The 18778-nt window shown below is 41.2% G+C and overlaps 1 protein-coding gene across 1 annotated transcript in view; it reads right to left on the bottom strand.

The window, feature by feature from the left end:
- The window catches only part of LOC102877900 (zinc finger protein 665-like), a 44793-nt gene that overhangs the window by 13281 nt on the left and 12734 nt on the right, over window positions 1-18778 (bottom strand). The window contains 2 exon segments of the mRNA XM_025047946.1: window positions 12295-13639; window positions 13752-13888. Of these exon segments, the coding sequence (XP_024903714.1) occupies window positions 12295-13639; window positions 13752-13888 (1482 nt within the window).

The following is an 18778-nucleotide window of genomic DNA, read 5'->3' as shown; positions in this document are numbered from 1 at the left end:
CCAGGAGTTCTGGGCTGTAGTGCACTATGCCGATCGGATGTCCACACTAAGTTTGGCATCAATATAGTGACCTCCCGGGAGCGGGAGACCACCAGGTTGCCTAAGGAGGGGTGAACCGGCCCAGGTCAGAAATGGAGCAGGTCAAAACTCCTGTGCTGATCAGTAGTAGTAGGATCGCTCCTATGAATAGTCACTGCACTCCTGGCCTGGGCAACATAGCAAGATCCCATCTCTATTACAGCAGGTAAATAGGGAACTCCAAATAGGGTACTGGAAAGATAATGAGTGGCCCCCAGAATACATAATCCAATACTATAGGCCTGCCAAAGTCCAAATGGCAGGCCTAAAGAGATCTTGGGGATACCGTACCCTGATTTATGTGTTAAATCGAATTATCCAACTGCAGGCAGTTACTAATAAAACTAGGAGAGCCCTGACCCTCCTGGCACATCAAGAAACTCAGATGAGAAATGCCATCTACCAGAACAGGTTGGCACTAGATTATCTATTAGCAGCAGAAGGAGGTATACTTGGGAAATTCAATCTCACCAACTGATGTGTGCAAAGAGAAGACGAGGGCCGGGCACTTGAAGATCTTGTCAAACGGATGACGGACTGGCACATGTGCCCATACAAACCTGGCATGGATGGGACCCCAATAACCTCTTTAGAGGTTGGCTCTCCACTTTCGGAGGCTTTAAAGACCTTAATTAGAGTAGTAATCCTCCTCCTCATGACCTGCCTACTTTTGCCTTGCCTATTGCCTCTTTTTCGGACAATTAAACCTCCCTTATAGGAGCTACTGTGGAGAAAAAGACTATAGCAAAGATCCTTAATGCAATATCATTATCGGTCCCTGATCCAGGGAGACTAAAAGGGAGATCAGGAAAATAGTCAAAAAGGTGATGCCCGATAAAGAATTTAGACGGGCATCAAAAGCGGGGAATGATATGGGAGATATAAAGAAACCTAAGATGGCTACCCTGTCCCGGAGGAATTTTTAACAACCTCTTCTCCCTGGAACACTACCTTCCCCACACACGTAAAACAAAAGACCGCCAAGTATGCGGAAGTAATCAATGTATATATCTACCTGCCTGCCTTTGTTTGGGGCTCAGACTCTGGAGAGTGAGTCCTCTGAGCCTGCCGGTGTAAATAAACCTCCTTTGATTCTTAGTTCGCTGAGTGCCCCTTGGTTCTTCGAGGTTCACAGGCCAAAATCCATAAGTGTTTTAAAATCTATTGACTATCATCAGAAGTGCATGGGGCCTTTATATTTGGCATTGTCATGGTGGGAACTAGTTCTGTAGCTTCCCATGGCTACTTATCCTCCATCGGAGTCCCTCCACATACATAGCAGGAAGTGTCATTCAGGGAGTGAGCTATTCCTTCAGCTAACCTTCCTTTGTTTTGTTGGTGTCTTCCTGGCCTGGCTTGCAGGGCTGATCAGCACATTGTAGTGTCCAAATGCAGCCCGACCAACACTTCAATTTTCCTACCTCCTCCCTACATTTCTCTTCAGAGATTTTATTCCCTTAATCTTAAAGGGATGTTGAGGGACAAAGGTCCATCTTCTGTAACTTCTTCAAAGCTGAGATAAGGCTGTAGTCCCTGCCTACTGGGAATAAAAATCAATGAAAGCTTATTCTAGGGCAGACAACATGAGGTCATTCCAGCATATAGAAGTGGTAGGAAGCCTTGCAACCTAGAAGATATAAACAAAAAAATAAAAAAGACAAGTCAAAATTAATAGTAGAGGTAATTGACAATGAAGTTACTTTTTCATGGCAGTTTGTTAATTCGAGGTACACAAAAGTTCCCTGATTCCCTGGGACATGTGGACTTATCTAGTTTCTGGAACAAGAGCTCAAGATTTTCCATGGGTTCACAGGAATAGGTTGCACTTTCTGGTTTATTTTCTGAAGGAAGCTGTGAGGACTCATAAGAAACTGGTTTAATTCGAGATAAATGTTCTCAGCTGTTGATTTCTTGTAATTTGACAGCAGTTAGGAACTTAACAAAAGTTGGTAGGGCCCTTTCTGTTTGCCTTAAGGGCTGACTTTCAACAGATTTCGGGGAGGTAGTTGCTCTGCTAGTAGGAAACCCTGACACAGAGACGGGTTGTCTACAAATGGCTTAGCCTTAGGTTCCCTACAAACGTGCTCTGTGTGGTGGGCAAGGGGGATGCCCCCCTTCTTGGCTGTGTCCCAGTTTTCCATGTAAGGCTCTTTCCATACTGTACCTGGTCCTGATGTGTGGCAGAGAACTTCATTGCCAGTCCTGGTCTTACAATGGGAAAAGTAAATTACGTTAGGCAGTTAGCATTGGAGAGAGGCCCATAGGATGAGTCATGACAGAGTAGGTAGCTCTAATATCTAGTAAATATTTAGTTTTTCCTTTTTGCCAAGTCGAAGGTGACCTGAGGTTCTACTGTTGTGATCGTGGTGTATTTTTCTAGGACTCGAGCTTGCTAGCACTTGGGCCTCCGTTGTTGGAGGAGAGAGCAGCCCCTGAATGAGGCTTGCTATGTATGGTGAGAACTTATGAGGTCCACCCCTCCTCGGCTTTCCAGGGCTAGATGAACACTCGCTCTTCCAGTGCCCTTCCTTCTGCAGTTTGCACATTGATTATGCTTTAGTCCTGACAATGCCACTCATGGCCAAACTGTGCTGGCTGGAAAATTACTGTTGGGCTATCACCCATGGGAATATAACACTCTAACAATAAGCTTTCTGCTTCTGTACCTGCCCCGCTTGCACAACCGATCTGCGGGTTGATAGTAAAAAGAAGAAAAATAGACTTGTGTGTTCAAACAGGACGAAGAATAGGGGTTTAGGGCTTAAAAACGCTGTACCTCTACATTTCGGGGCTGCTTAGTTTGGGGTCTGCGTACTCCTGGCAGACCCAGCTGGCTGAATAAAGAGTGTGTTTTCTATAACTCACTGATTTCTGGTGGTCCGTGTGTCTATCGGGGGCTGGCGGCTACAACAATCCAAGATGGAGGTCCTCTGGGCCTACAAGGTTTTTATTGCCTAGGGTCATCTCGAGATGGTCCTTGTATTATGGCAGCTAAAATTTGCACCCTTTTTGTACTTTGCTTACTTCTCTGCCCAGTCACAGTTATTGGATACCTTAAAGACCTCTGGCACCAAGGCAGCCTGTGGGGTTGGGGTTTAGGCCCCAACTTTTGGAGCTTCCTTTGAATATTGGGCTCAGATCGAGTTATGAAATGTATAGCTAGGAGTGTCTGGCCCTCAGACTTTGAGCTAATGTTAGTATATTCTCTAAGCCTCAGAAAACTGGTTAAGGCAACATAAAACACAGACATTACTTTGAGCACAGAATCCTTGTTTTCTACTCAGAAAACTTTTCCATAACATCAGTAGCAGACTAATAGTCTAAGAAACATTAAAACACAACTTTAATTTTGTATTAGCTTACTTTTAGCATTTAAATTTCCAATCTTGTTTAGCTTAATCACATAAAATTCCCTCTCAAGATTTTTCTTCACAAGCCTTCTACCACTTTCCTCATTCCTTCAGTTCGTCTCTTCACTATTCAGAAATAACCACTTTAAGACAAACACCTTTCCTTTAATTTCCTTCCAAATCTCTATACTTTATACCTTCTGTTACCAAAAACATACATTTTCCTTTCTATCACAATTAGAATTAGCCGAACCACCATATTACATATAACAGATAAATATAGATCAGAGATACGCACATATTCATATTTCTCCATCATTTTTTGTAACTTCCCTAGGGGTGCATATCCTCAGGGAGTGATGAAATAAATGGAATCCCCAGAGTACTTGGACTCCCTCAGAGTCCGAGGGTAAAGGGGGAGGAGAAAACTCTTGATTATTTTGAGATCTCCGGGAAGATGCTCTTGTCATTGGGCCATCTTATAAGTCTGGGTCTTGGTAAAGGAGCATGTAGGGGACTTCTTCCTATTTTTCAGTTTCTTGCAAAAAAAAAAAAAAAAAAAGACCTAATTGGAAGATAGCATTGTAGTTTAGCGCACCATTTACAAGCTAAACTTTCTGATCTCCCTCCCATTGTTAATTTAGAAGGAGGAGGGTCCCCAGTGGGTCCTTGCTGCGAGCAATTGCTGCTGCTGTATTTTACTGACAGTGGGGCTGTGGTTTCTGCCTTTCCTGTGGGGGTACAAGCTGGGAAGTGCTTCCCTTACTGGGAGTTGAACCTGGGCGAAACCAGGAATCCTAACTGCTAGACCACTGGGAACACACTACTAGCTGTGTCTGAATTTGAAAGTATGTTACTCAGCCTGAGAGGATTGTGCGTGCACCCTGTGGCGCGGTGCTACCATCCTCAGGATGTGCGACACCTTCCTGCCGCCACTTCAGGCCCTCGTGCTCCCTGCTTTGGCCCTGCAGCTTGATCACTAGGCCCTTGCTCTGGGCTAGAAGCCAGCCTTCCTCCGTTCTGTGCTTGGCTGCCGCCTTTCAGGCGGAAGGGGAATGGCAGACAGCAGCACGGGTTTGAGAGTTTTCTCTGGGGACATTAGTGAGTGCTGGTTTGATTTCTTTCAAAGCCTTCTGTTGTGTAGATTCCCAGAGTAGGGGCTCCCATTCTCCTGCCTTTGTGGCTTCATAGAGGGGTTTGGCCATGTGTGTCAAAGGTAATTTGAGCCTGTACTTTTCCTGGGGTCAACTTGACCCCATAATCCCTTGAAAAGCCTTTCTTAGAATTTTTCAACATACAATTTAAGATAGTTGGCTTAGAGGAACCTCCCCTCATTCTTTAACCTGTCCTGTGGAGAGTAAGCAGTCGCTCCTCTTAACCTGTGGAGGACGCTCGGTTACTCTCTGGAGGGAGATTGGGCTTTCCTTTTGCCAGGTGTTAACCAAACACATTCCACCCTCTGCCCAATATACCTGAGAAATCATGATTTCCTCTAATAAATGTAGAGTACTGGTGACTTCAGGAAATGATCAGGCTCCCCCATCTACCCTACGTAGGGCAGGAATTCAGCTAGCTACCCTGTGCCCAATTTTTCCTTACCGTGGCCCTGATGTGTCCTAGTTTTCTTGTTCCTCCATTGTCTGATCCTTGCAGGGACTGGCAGCTGGGGCTTCCCCTTCTGTACTGTGAGGCGTCCACATGGGGTGACTTCCAGTATGCATTCAGCAGGCGCATCTACAGGGCGGGTCGGGGTTTTCCCAGTGGGGTACCCGAAGTATGCCAAATGCAAGCGCCGTTCCTCTATACTTTCCGGCCAATGCACCAGAAATCTGTTGCAGGAAGTAACACCCAATGGAGGAATTTGGATGCTCAGACAACTTTGTTAGAGGAAGAATTTATTAGGCTGGTGGAGGGTATGAGGCTAAACAGCCCTAAAGCATGATCTCCCCTTGGTTAGATTTATTACAGCTTATATACCTCTGCAGTGTCCATGCAAGGGGTGAGTGATTCCTTTGTCTGAAGGTCTACGTGCACTTCGTGACTCAGGATGCGAGGGGGAGCTTTGGGGCTGCAAGGGGGAAGTAATTTCCAGACCACTGGTCTTATCTATTTATAGGTCATTTTGCCTTGTAGAACCCTGACCTTCACATTATCAGCACTGTTAAAGGACTCTCAAACAGAGAGACGGAACACCAGAAATTAGTACTTACTGATGGCCGGCACCACCTCAGCGGATTCCTATCCAAAGGCTGAGCCCCATCTAAGGCCATGCCACCCTGAACAGGCCCAATCCCATCTGATCTTGGAAGCTAAGCCGGGCCAGGCCTGGTTAGTAATAGGATGGGAGACTACTTACGAAGACCAGGTGCAATCTGTGAGGTCAACCAAAGGTTGCCTCACCTAAAAAAAATATAAATAAATAAACAAAGGCTGAGCCACGATTGTAACATAGCAAGCAGTTTTATACAGTTTTGTTATTCCTATACAGCTACAGAGATAAGGAAGAACATTAGTTGGATAGCAAGCTATGAATCAACAGATGTGAGCTGTAGAGTCCTTGAGGTGGGGGAGGTAGCTGTGGGAAAACATGTTAGCTGGAGAGCACTGGAGAGGGGGAGAGGGCAGACAGGAATGGACTTTAACCGGCTGAGTCTGTCATTTCTGCAAGCCCTTTTCTTTGCATTTTTCAGATGCCTCTTCTCTCTTATTAACGCCCCTCCAGATTTGACCACCCTCAAGAGAGCACATCATATTGATATGGGAAACGTAAAGAAATCTAAGATGGCTACCCTGTCCTGGAAGAATTTTAACAACCTCCTCTCCCTGGAACACTACTTTTCCTGTGCATGCAAAACAAAAGACTGCCAAGTATGCGGAAGTAATCAATGTATAAATCTACCTGCCTGCTTTTGTTTGGGGTTCAGACTCTGGAGAGTGACTTCTCTGAGCCCGCTGGCGTAAATAAACCTCCTTTGATTCTTAGTTCGCTAAGTGCTGCTTGGTTCTTCTGGGTACATGGGCCAAAATCCGCAACATTTTGGTTCCCTGATCAGGAAACCCAACCACGCTGGTCCTTTGAAGTCACCGGTTTGGGCACAATGCTGAGATGCTGGTTGGCCAAGGCAACTGAGGAACTAGAAGGTGAATCCCACCCCAGCTGCGTGGTCTTGGGCCTGGCTGCGCTTGGCATGCCTCGCTCTGTTGTTTCCCCTGGACTCTGAATGGTGAGAATATGGAGATTCAGCGGATCCACATCAGACATGGTAAGGCCAGGGCCCCACAGACCCAGACAGGCCCACCTTATAGGTAGAAGGGGAGACCGATCACCTCCCAGGGGCGCGCCTCAGGCAGGGACCACCAGAGAGGGAGTGTTTTAACTTCTGAGAGCATGTGTGCATCTGTGTGGATCTGAGACCTGTCTCTGAGTTTTCAGTTCTTGGCCCGACAGTGAAGAACTATGGGGTCTGAGAGGGCCCCAACCTGCGGTTCCATAGTGACGTCATAAGGCATAAAGGTGATTTGTCCTTCCAGGGAACGGCCAGGCCTGGGGTTTATATGGGTACACCTTAGCCAAGATGCGCTGAAAATCGAGAGAGACACGGCCAGGTGGGCATCTGAATGGTCTCTGAAAAGGGACACCCCACCCTTTGTCTGTCTTCGTGGTACCGACACAGTAGGAAACATGGGGTCAGGTCAGAGTAAGGCAATGGTCCTTGAGGATATGTTAAAGAATTTCAAGAAAGGTATTTGCCTCAGAGGTAGTTATTACTGAACGAGTAAAAAGAGGCAAACTGAAGGAATAAAGAAAGTGTGAAAGAAGGTTTGCGGATGTAGCAGAAGGTCTGTGAAGGGAAATCTTGATAGGAAATCTTGTGAGGGGAAGGTGTAGGAGAAGGTTTGTGAAGAAACTCAGAGAAAAATTTTATGTAATAAAGTAAAACAAGGTTGGAAATTTAAATACAGAGAGTAAGCTGATGCAAAAAAAAAAAGGAAACAACAAAAAACTGGAATTGTGTTTAATGTTCTTTAGACTATTGGTATGATGCAAATGTTTGAAAAGGTTTTCTGGGAAGAAAACTAGGATTCTGTATTTCTTTGAAACAATTTTAGTGTTTTGCGTTGCTTTAACTAGGTTTCTAAGACTTTAGAGACTATATTAACACCAGCCTCTGTGCCTACTTCTCAAAGGAAGCACCCTGCAAATGTGGGGGGAGTTCCACTAAGCTAACTGTCTTAGATTGTATGTTGGAAAATTTTAAGGAGGGTTTCTTTGAGGAGTATAGGGTCATGCTGAACTCGGAAAAACTTTGTGTTCTTTGTGAGCTTAAATGGCCCGCCTTAGGGGTAGGTTGGCCCTCAAAAGGGACCTTGGACCTCCTCACAGTGAGGGTAGTATATTGGGCAGTGACAGGGACCCCAGAATATCTAGGCCAAATTCTGTACATAGACACATGGCTGCAGATCATTAATATAGTGCTCCCTTGGGTCTGGTTCGGCACAAATAGGCAGGGACAGAATAGGGCATTTGTGGCTCACCTGCCTAGGCGAAAGGACAAGGAGACGCCAACAAATTTAATTCACCCAGGGGCCCTAAGGAATCTATCTTTTGACTGCTGTACATCCCAGTAGCTCCATCAGTCTCCGCGAGGCCACTTTACTATCAACTGCCAGACAGGCCTCCAACATCAGTGCCTTTGCTGCCCCCTACCACCCAAGAGCCTCGGCCTGACACCATGTCTCCCGTCTCGTTCAAGTTCAACTTGATAATAGAAAAGCCTGAAGAACAGTGGTGGAGTGCCCGGAAACAATTCGGCTGGGTTAGAATGATTCCTATCCCTTTTGTTAGAAAGCTCATGAGATCCTCACTACAGGGAAAATATTGTGAAAAGTCTAAATTAGAGGTAAAGACTGGGGCTAGGAAGTCAACAAATTGTCAAAAACAGCAGAGATATACCAGGAGGTAACTGACAAACAGGGAAAGCAGCAGGTGTCCCTGTTGGCAGCTGCATTAGGGAACCCAGGTCTAGTGCAACAGACTGCTGTTCCCATATGGCAGAAAGAAACCAAAAGGAAATTACACTGTAACCAATGTGTCTTCTGTAGAGAGATCAGCCATTTGAAGATCAAGTGCCCTCATCGCAGGGAAACTGTAAGTCCAAAAGGGCCAGAGAATTTAAGACATCAACCTGAGCCAGTCGTCAAAGAAGACTGGGCTGAAGGACAATCAGACTAGGCACAGTCGCAATAGAAGTAGGGGGGCCAATCAATGATTTGTATAGTGGACACTCAATGCAGTAGCCACGGCCAAACATCAAAAAGGAGTAAGTTTTGAGGGGCAGCTGAATTCTGTCAGTTCTGAGTGCTAGGTTTAAATGTAAAGGTTCCCCATATCATAATTACATTAATGAATAGTCAAGAACATAAGCAGCTGACCAACACCAGAATAACTTATTATTAGGGACTGCAGTGCGAAAGCCACAAGTCCGTCTCAAAACTGTAAGTACATTAAACCTTGCAGACGGCCTTGGTGCCAGAGGTCTTTAAGGTGTCCAATAACTGGGACTGGGTAGAGAAGAAAGCAATGTACAAAAGGGCACCAATTTTAGCTGCCATAATACAGGGACCATCTTGAGGCGACCTTAGGCAGTAAAAACCTTGCAGGCCTGGAGGGCCTCGATCTTGGTTGGCCGTGAGTGGCATTGTCGGGACCGAGACATAATCAACGTGCAAACTTCAAAAGGAAGGGCACTAGAAGGGCCAGTGTCCATCCAACCTTGGAAAGCCGGGCAGGGGTGGACCTCATAAGACCTCTCCCCACATAGCAAGCCTCTCATGAACGGGTTGCTCTCTCCTCCAACAATGGAGGAACAAGCACTTACAAGCTCTACTCCTAGAAAAAATCCGCCAGGATCACAACAGTAGAACCTCAGTCACCCTCGACATGGCAAAAAGGAAAAACTGATTTTTTACTAGATACTAGAGATGCCTACTCTGTCCTGACTCTTCCCACAGGTGTCTGTCTCCAATGCTAACTGCACAGTGACAGGAATAAATAGTCAGCCTAACGTAAATTTCCTTTCCCATTATGAGACCAGGATTAGCAATGAAGTTTTCTGCCACACTTCAGGACCAGGGTCCAGTACAGAAAGCACCTTGTCTGGGAAAGTAGGACACAGCCAAAAAAGGGGGCAGCCCCCTTGCCCACCACACAATGTACGTTTGTAGGGAACCTAAGTCTAAACCATTGTAGACAACCTGCCTCTATGTCAGAGTTTCCTACTAGCAGGCCAACTACCTCCCAACAATCTGTTTAAAGTCAGCCCATGAGGCATGGGAGACTTTGCAAGCAAGTTCACTAGAAAGAAAAAAATGAATCAGGCGTAGGGGTGTGGATGGCGCAGAGCTTAACCGGCCTGAAGCCTAAGATGGTGAGGTCAGGTAAGCGCATGTCCACCAAGTGGAAAAAAAAGGAAAAAGGGGAAGATGGGGGGAACAGATGGTTTTTAACTCGATGTGGTCATCACTTTGTAAGATATGACATCATTAACATAAATAATCACTATTTTCTACAACTGATACTAATATAATATTGCATGTCAAGTGTACTTTAATAAAATGAATCAGTAAACAAATCATTAAGTGAAAAATTGATTCCACATAGAACCACAATGAAAATTTTGATAACTTCCTGTTTCACTTTTTGCAACAATCGTATATTTTACGATATTAAAAAAAACAAAATTAAAAAATTTAAAAACACCTATCTATATGATGGTGCTATATAATGTGGAATAATTAAAAGATTTCACTATAATTGTCAGAAAATTTATATCCAAAGTCCTCTATCAACACATGGCACACTACATATTTATTCACATGGCTGAAATTTTAACTTAAATCTGATTACATTTAAAGTAAACAATTTCATTCACTTCAGATTTATTCAAAGCAAATCCTTATTTTGATTATAGCCTCATAAATGCCATGGGTTAAAATGTGAAGAGGATATTTCAGGTGTAAATTATGAATATACAACAGCTAAATTGTATGTTCTTTAATCCCAACATTGAAGGAAATTATATATAGATTCTTTTGACCTCGAGACCAATGTTGCATTATTCATTTATGTTATGAAGTACTCTACGGAGATAGGATAAAACTGTGTTGGTTAAAAAAGAACATGATTCACTCAACAATATGAGAAAGTGACTAAGTTTTATTCATTAAAACATGAGCTTGAAGATACAGTCCCAATAAAACTGGCAAAAGGTAATGCAAGCACTTCAGTGTTAACCATACACACACATACTATTCTGGTTCTTTTGATTCAGTTCCCCTCTAATGCACCTGCTCGCTCTACAATTTCCAAGAATAAGCTAACTTTTCCATTAATTTTTGATATACAATAGTTACTACCATTCAATGTAGGAAGTTACCATTTCTACTGCATGACTTCTACCACTAATCGCCCCCTAGTCACCTATCACTTTCCTCCCATGATAAGCCCAGGCCCTTCATTTTCTGGACAGTCGGGCTGTTTCATCGTCAGTTGGTGGAGCCTTCTTTCCTATGAAAGGCTGGCCTGTCCAGAGGCATGCACACTGAGCAGAGTTGCTATGAAGACTCAGAGCATAGCTTTACATTATGCTCCGCCTTCCCTAATGTTAATTCATACAATAAATTTTATAATCAGTGCCTTTGTTTTTCCATAAGACTTGGATATGAATGAACCATGCCTAAAGAAGTAGGCCCTTTCACTGTACTGAGTGCTTCCCAGAGGTAAGTATGAAAGGCCTAGAAGACGTAAGTTTAACAGACTTAGAACTCATAGTCATGTAGTGTTTAAAGTAAACAGAATAACTAAATCTGTATTATAAACTCTAAAGATAATGACTTGTTTGTTCCTATGTTATACATCATTTTTCAGTTTCAACATAATATGATTTGTAATGTTTCTATGTAATGTCTCAGGCTAATCTCAGAAAAGTGGAGACTAAGTATTGCTACTATGGATCCTTGACTGTGTCAGTTGTGAGAACTGGTTAAAATTTTTACTACATTCAGTACTTTGGTGTGACTTATTGCATGAATCCTGAGGATCGTGTTGGTTAGAAGCATTTCCATGTTCAGTATATTAGTATAGTTTTTGTCCTGCATGAATTGTCATTAATATTTGAAGATGTAAACATCTGATGAAAAGCCTTATGACATTAACTACATTTGTAAGGCTAGTCTCCAAAATCTTATAATGTTCCAGTTTTGGTCTTTGAGGAAAAGCATTAACACGCACATTATGTGTTTTCTCAAACGTAAATTCTGATGTCTAGTCAATTGTGAGGTCTGAATAAGGGCTCTATCCTGTACATTTACATGATTGTTCTTCATTGTGGAGTCTCTGTTCTTGTATAACACTTACTCTAATGGCTTTGCCACACACATTGCAATTGTAATGAATCACTCCAACTTTTTCCAACTATTGATCCTTGAGTAAAAAGACTGCCACACATTAACTTGTTTGCTTTTTAACAAAGATATATATTCTTATAGCTTGTAAAGAGTGGGCTCTAATGTAAAATTTTGCCATATTCATGGCATTTGCATGTATGAACTATTTGGTGAATCTTAAGTTTAAAGTAATACCTAAAAGCCTTGCCACATCCAGTTCATTTCTAAGAACTCTCACAAGTATAAAGTATCTGATGGTAAATTCAGGTTGAACTCACACTAGAGGTTTTGCCACTCAATACATTAAGGTTTCTCTCCAATATGTATTCTCAGATGTCTTGCATAGTGTAAAGTATGACTAAAGATGTCGCTACACTCACTACATTTGTAGGTTTCTCTCCAATATGGATTCTCTGATGACTTGCAAGGTATGATTTGTTACGAAAAACCTTGCCACACTCATTACATTTGTGAGGTTTTTCTCCAGTATGGATTCTCTGATGTCTCGAAAGGCTTGATTTCTGACTAAAGACCTTGCCACACTCATTACATTTGTAAGGTTTCTCTCCAGTATGGATTCTCTGATGACTTGCAAGGTATGACTTGTTATGAAAAACCTTGCCACACTCATTACATTTGTGAGGTTTCTCACCAGTATGGATTCTCTGATGCCTTGAAAGGCTTGATTTCTGGCTAAAGACCTTGCCACACTCACTACATTTGTAAGGTCTTTCGCCAGTATGAACAATTTGATGCCATGCATGATGTGATCTTTGACTGAAAACCTTGCCACACTCACTACATTTATAAGGTTTCTCTCCAGTATGGATTCTCTGATGAATTGCAAGGTTTGATTTATTACTGAAAACCTTGCCACACTCATTACATTGGTAAGGTTTCTCTCCAGTATGAATTCTCTGATGACTTGCAAGATATGATTTGTTACGGAAAACCTTGCCACACTCATTACATTGGTAAGGTTTCTCTCCAGTATGGATTCTCTGATGATTTGCTAGGTATGATTTCTGACTAAAGAGTTTGCCACACTGATTACACTTGTAAGGCCTTTCACTAGTATGAATGCTTCGATGACGAGCATGATTTGATTTGTTACTGAAAACCTTGCCACACTCATTACATTTGTAAGATTTCTCTCCACTATGAATTACTTGATGGTAACTTAGGATTCTATGCACAGTAAAGGCTTTGCCACACTTACTACATTTGTAAGGTCTCTTTCCAGGATGGACTGACTGATGGTAAGTGAGGCTTGAACGCACCCTAAAGGCTTTGCCACACTCATTACATTTGTAAGGTTTCTCTCCAGTACGTATAAACTTATGGCTAGTTAAGCATGAACGCACACTAAACTCTTTGCCACACTCATGACATTTGTAAAAATTTTTCCTGGATGCTTTCAGATCTTTTGTCAGCATTGAAGGATGCCTAGGATCACTCTCATATATAGTACAAACATTGGCTTGGACACTAGGAAAAACTTTCTGAGGTAGAGAAACAGAGGAGGTATTGTTGAAAGACTTCTTGGCTGGATTACATTCATCAATGTTCCCTTCAGTCTGAAATAGCTCCATATTGGCCCGATGTGAGTGAAACCTTACACCAAGCCGGTTTTCAATAGGCTCGTTTCTGGCATGCTCTCTACCATGTTCACCTCTTCTATCAGTGAGAAGTTTTTTATGAGTTATTGGCATTCCCTTGTAATTTCTTTCAACAACTCTCTGCTGATACACAGAGTCATGCGTATGCTTTCAACAACTCTCTGCTGATACACAGAGTCATGCATATGTTCCTGGATTTCCCTGAAGTAAAAATCTTTATTTCAACAACTCTCTGCTGATACACAGAGTCATGCATATGTTCCTGGATTTCCCTGAAGTAAAAATCTTTAATTACATGGCTTTCATGTGTTCCAAACATCATTGTTTGGAGAACTCCTCCTGCATTACTGGTTTCTGTTGGTTTTAATTTCTTGATCACATATGAAGGATAGATATCTACAAAAATGTAAAGAAATCACAGTTATCCTATTAATTAGTTTTTAAGTAAATGTTTCACACTGAAAACTAACATTACACCAAAAGTAAAGTTATACTAAACACATTTATGAAACTTCCCAAACATGACTTGTAAACTTCTAAAATAATAGAGAAACAGGATTTTTGACCAAAAAAAAAAAAAAAAATAGTGGTCATATACAATTCAAATTAATATCAGGGAAGCCTAGTTTCAAACACCTTATAATAAAAACACTCACATCATGCAAACTTGTGTTAGCTTTCAAGGAAAGGGTTATTTTTCAACCATGAATCCAAAACACGTAACAACTGTAACTGTACCGCTATCTCATAACTGAGGAAAAATATATCATACATATTTTTACATACATATGGGACATTAGTAAATGCTAAGTGATAGACAATATATGTAATGATAAATATCCCCAAACAACATTATGTAAAGAATAATCTATATACACAGGCAGTCTAAAATTGTACCACAAATATGCCCCTAAGAAAATTAAAGCATCAACAAAACATTTTTTTAAAAATAAGTTTTTTTAAAATGTCTGTTATAAAACTATCTGTATCCATTACGAAAAGGCATTTTAGAACATCAACAAATGGTGTATGTCAATTATATTGCATAATACATGCTCAAAGACCATCGTCTGTATATCAAACTAAAGGTAAACAAAGGAAAATCAAGAAATCCAGGGGAAAACCAGCAGTGAATAACAGGTAACCATATTATAGTAAGTTAATTGTCAAATTCTAAATATTCCCCCTTAAGAATGAAGAAAGAACTTCCAGAAAAAAATATGAGAACTAAAAATGACACGGGAAGCACTGACTTCCAAAATATCAGGTCAGGAAAATATAAAACATTATAAAGAAGAGTATTAGAAAAAAGCCAAAACTCACCATTAGAATTTTATGACTGCTATATAACAGCCAATCCATAGAATAATTCCCTATGTACGCAGGGCCATTTACTCATCCAGTACACTGCCCCCACAGTATATGTAATATAGTCTGTGCTTCAAAAATTGATTAAGGTGAGGGAACATATTACAAAATAAAAACATACAATATGATACATGCAAAAGGGTATCTCACAATAAAGATGTAACAAAGTTGATATATCTCATTAAATAAAAGTAACTTTTGAGTCCTCGGTATAAAACATGCAATATCTTAAGTTGTCTAAGAGCACTAATGTGCTTTAAAAAGCCTTGTGAGAAATTACCTATATATTTTCAATTAACGAAAGTAGACTCACAGGGTTAATGTACATAAACCTCATTTACGTAGAAAGTGAGAGAAACAGGATTAGAACCTGGACCTACAGACTCATGTTCTGAACCATGACTGCCCACCCAGGCAGTAGATTACAAAGGCTTACAACAAATACCATGAGCTTAGAAACAAATACTTCTTGGGACATACAACAGCTGAGCTGTGTCACTATGATAGGGTTGCACAGCCATCCATTCTAAATATGGTTTCTGAGTAATCATCTACCAAGGGTGACTCTTGAAGAATTAAAAAATCTGAACACACCTATAACTTGTAAAAAGATTAAATGACGAATCAGAAGTCATTCAACAAAGCAAGCACATAAAACTTTACTGCAAAATTCTATCCAACATTTTAAAAATAATGAACACCAATGTTCCCAAAACCCTTCACAAAAAAACTGAAAAGGAGGGAACCCTTCCAAACTCATTGCAGGAGGCCAGAATTACACTAATAGCCAAGTGAGACAAAAACAGTACAGGAACACTAATAGCTCTGATGAATACTGATGAATGTAACACTGCACAGAATAAGAATGAATAAATGATCACCTCAACTGATGCAGCAAAACATTTGAGAAACATTAGCCTTTCATGATAAAAAATACACAATGAACTAGGAATAAAAAAATCAGCTCCCTCAAAATAAAAGAGGACCCATATGACAAGCCTAGCACTAACATCGTACTCAATGGTGAAAGACTAAAAGCCTTTTAACATCAGGAACAAGACAAGTATGCCACCTCTCCATGTTTTAATAAAAAATCGTACTGGAAATTCTAAACAGAATAGGCAAAAAATAAATAAAAGTTGCAAGATATGAAATCGAGATGCAAAAAATCAATTTGGATTCTATATATTAACAAAGAATAATCAAAATGAAAATTCTGTAACAATTCTAATACAATACCATAAAATAAAAATGAAATAAGTAAAATACAAGATAAAGTAAAAATATTAAAATAATAAAATACTTAATTATAACCAAACACAGGGAGGAGAAAATTGGTGTACTGTCAACAAAAAACAATGCTGGAAAATTTTAAAAAGTCAAAAAAATTAAAGACATTCCATGTTTATGGACTGGAAGACAATACTGTCAATGTGTCCATAACAGCCAAAGTGATCAATAGGTTCAATGTAATATCTTTAAAAACTTACAAATTCACTTTTTAAAGAGATATAGAAATCCATCCTAAAGTTCATACAGAATCTTGTCTCTACATGAAAAACCTAATTTGGAAAAATAAAAGTCAAAGACTCAAAGATCCATATTTCAAAATATATTTCAAAGTTAAACTAATTGAAACATGTGGTACTGGAATAAAGACAGAGAACAGCAGAATAAAATAAAGGCATCCAAAATAAAGGGGGTAGAGGATATGGCATAAATGATAGAGGCTCTGTCATCCCTCTGCCAACCAAATCAAAGTTGTGACAGAAATGAGGAGCAAACAGCAAGAAAAATCTCCTGGGATCTGGATGAACAAGCCATACAACTAGGGCGAAATCTAAGAAATCACCCTGCAACGGCAAAAGGTGGGATGGGCAAGGACGCAAGGCTGCCTGGTCTATAGCAGCTGAGTGGGACAGAGGCCACAGCAGCGGCAGCCAGCAGCTGCAGACGCCTCTTAAAGGGGCTGAGTCCACGAGTGAACTTTCCCGGTGACGGATCTGTTAGCTCTGAGCACCAGTGCAGGTTCAGTTGCGCAGGGGACACCAGGGACTTAGAGGGGGACACTGAGTTGTTGGAGTGAGGGCTTAGGCGAGACTCACTCTGTCCAGAAGTGCTGCAGTATCCATTGTTCCTCTGTTGAGCCCTCCCTGCTCCCATGTGCCCACTCAACGCCACCAGAGCTGAGACATCAAACTGGATAATAGAGGTCACTCAGCCCAGAGGATTCCCTAAAACTCTGCCTCCACCAACTTGTGGCCCCACCCAAGCCACATCCAGGTGTGTCCTCCCTTAGTTAGGTACCCCTTGCTGAGCAGCGTGAAGTCTCTCACTGGTGGCAGATGACCTCAGTTTCTGGTGTGGCCTTTTGAGGCAACTATAAGCACAGCATCTGCGGATTGCTTGCTGAATCTTAACAGGTGGCCCTGGAGGGGCACAGGCTGGGGTTAAATTTGGCCTGCAGCTAAACCCCTCTCAGGACTGTGCCGCTGGACACCTACTACACAAAGCCACGCTAATAAGACCGGGAGACTTAGGAACTTTGCTTAGTATATAGAAACAGACACTGAAAGGTAGCCAAAATGGGAAGACAGAGAAGCAGAAACTATATGAGAGAACAGAACAGAGATCCAGAAATAATGGAGTCAAGTAACCTCACATATGCAGAGTTCAAAACACTGGTTATAAAGATGCTCAATGAACTTAGCGGAAGTGTAGATGAATTCAGTGAGAAGTTCAACAAAGAGATAAAAAACATAAAAAGGAAATGGAAATTATGAAAGAGAACCAGTCATAAATGAAGAGAATATTATGAGGTGAAAAATATATTGAATGGAATAAACAGAGTAAATAAAGAAGAGGATCGAATGATCTATATAGAGAATGGGGCAGCCAAGGACACTCAATCAGAATGGCAAGAAAAAAGAAGCCAAGACTATAATAATAATTTAAGGAGCCTATGGGACACTATTAAATTTAAAAATATCCGTGTCATAGAGGTACAGGGGGTGGGGGAAGATGTTAAAGAGCTATTTTAAGGAATAATGATGGAAAATTTCCCTCACCTGGTGAAGGAAATAGGCCTACAACCCCAGGAAGCTCAGAGAGTCCCAAGAAAGAGAAATCCAAAGAGGCCTACACAAAGACACATCATAATTAAAATGCCGAAGGTTAAATTCTACAAAGAGAGAATCTTAAAAGCAGCAAGAGAAAAGCAGTTAGTTACTTACAAGGGAGTACCCATAAGACTGGCAGCTGATTTCTCAATAGAAACTGTGCAGGTCAGAAGGGCCTGACACAAAATATTCAATGTGATGAAAACCCAGGATCTATTACCAAGAATACTTTATCCAGCAAAGCTATCATTTAGAGTCGAAGGACAGATAAAGAGCTTCCCAGACAAAAACTAGCTAAAGGAATTCATCAACACCAAGCCAGTATTACAGGAAATGTTGGAGGTACTTCTTTAAGAAGAAAAAAATGTATGAAAAATAGTTTTAGAGAATGATAATAACTACATATTTATCAACAAGTACCTCAAATGGAAAAGAATTAAGTGCTACAAATAAAATATAGGGAAACTGAATGAATAAGAAAACAAGACTCCTACATGAGCTGCCTACAAGAGACTCACTTCAGATTAAAAGATACACACAGACTAAAAGAGGATGGAAAAAGATTGCCTTGATGGACCTAAAGGGTATTGCACTGAATGAAATGGGTTGGATAAAGACAAATATTGCATGATTTCATGTAAAGGTGGAATCTAAAGAACAAAATAATAACAACAATAAAAGTAAATAAACTCATAAATACAGAGAATATTTTGAGGGCTACTACATGGGAGGGGGTTGGGGGAGTAGCAAAAAAACCCACAAAGGGGTTAAGAATAACAAAGGGGTAATTGCAGAATAG

This window comes from Pteropus alecto, unplaced genomic scaffold (genome assembly GCF_000325575.1).
Source record: "Pteropus alecto unplaced genomic scaffold, ASM32557v1 scaffold265, whole genome shotgun sequence".
NCBI lineage: Eukaryota > Metazoa > Chordata > Mammalia > Chiroptera > Pteropodidae > Pteropus > Pteropus alecto.
The sequence above is the reverse complement of the archived record's forward strand: the minus strand, read 5'-3'. Positions and strand labels throughout refer to the sequence as shown.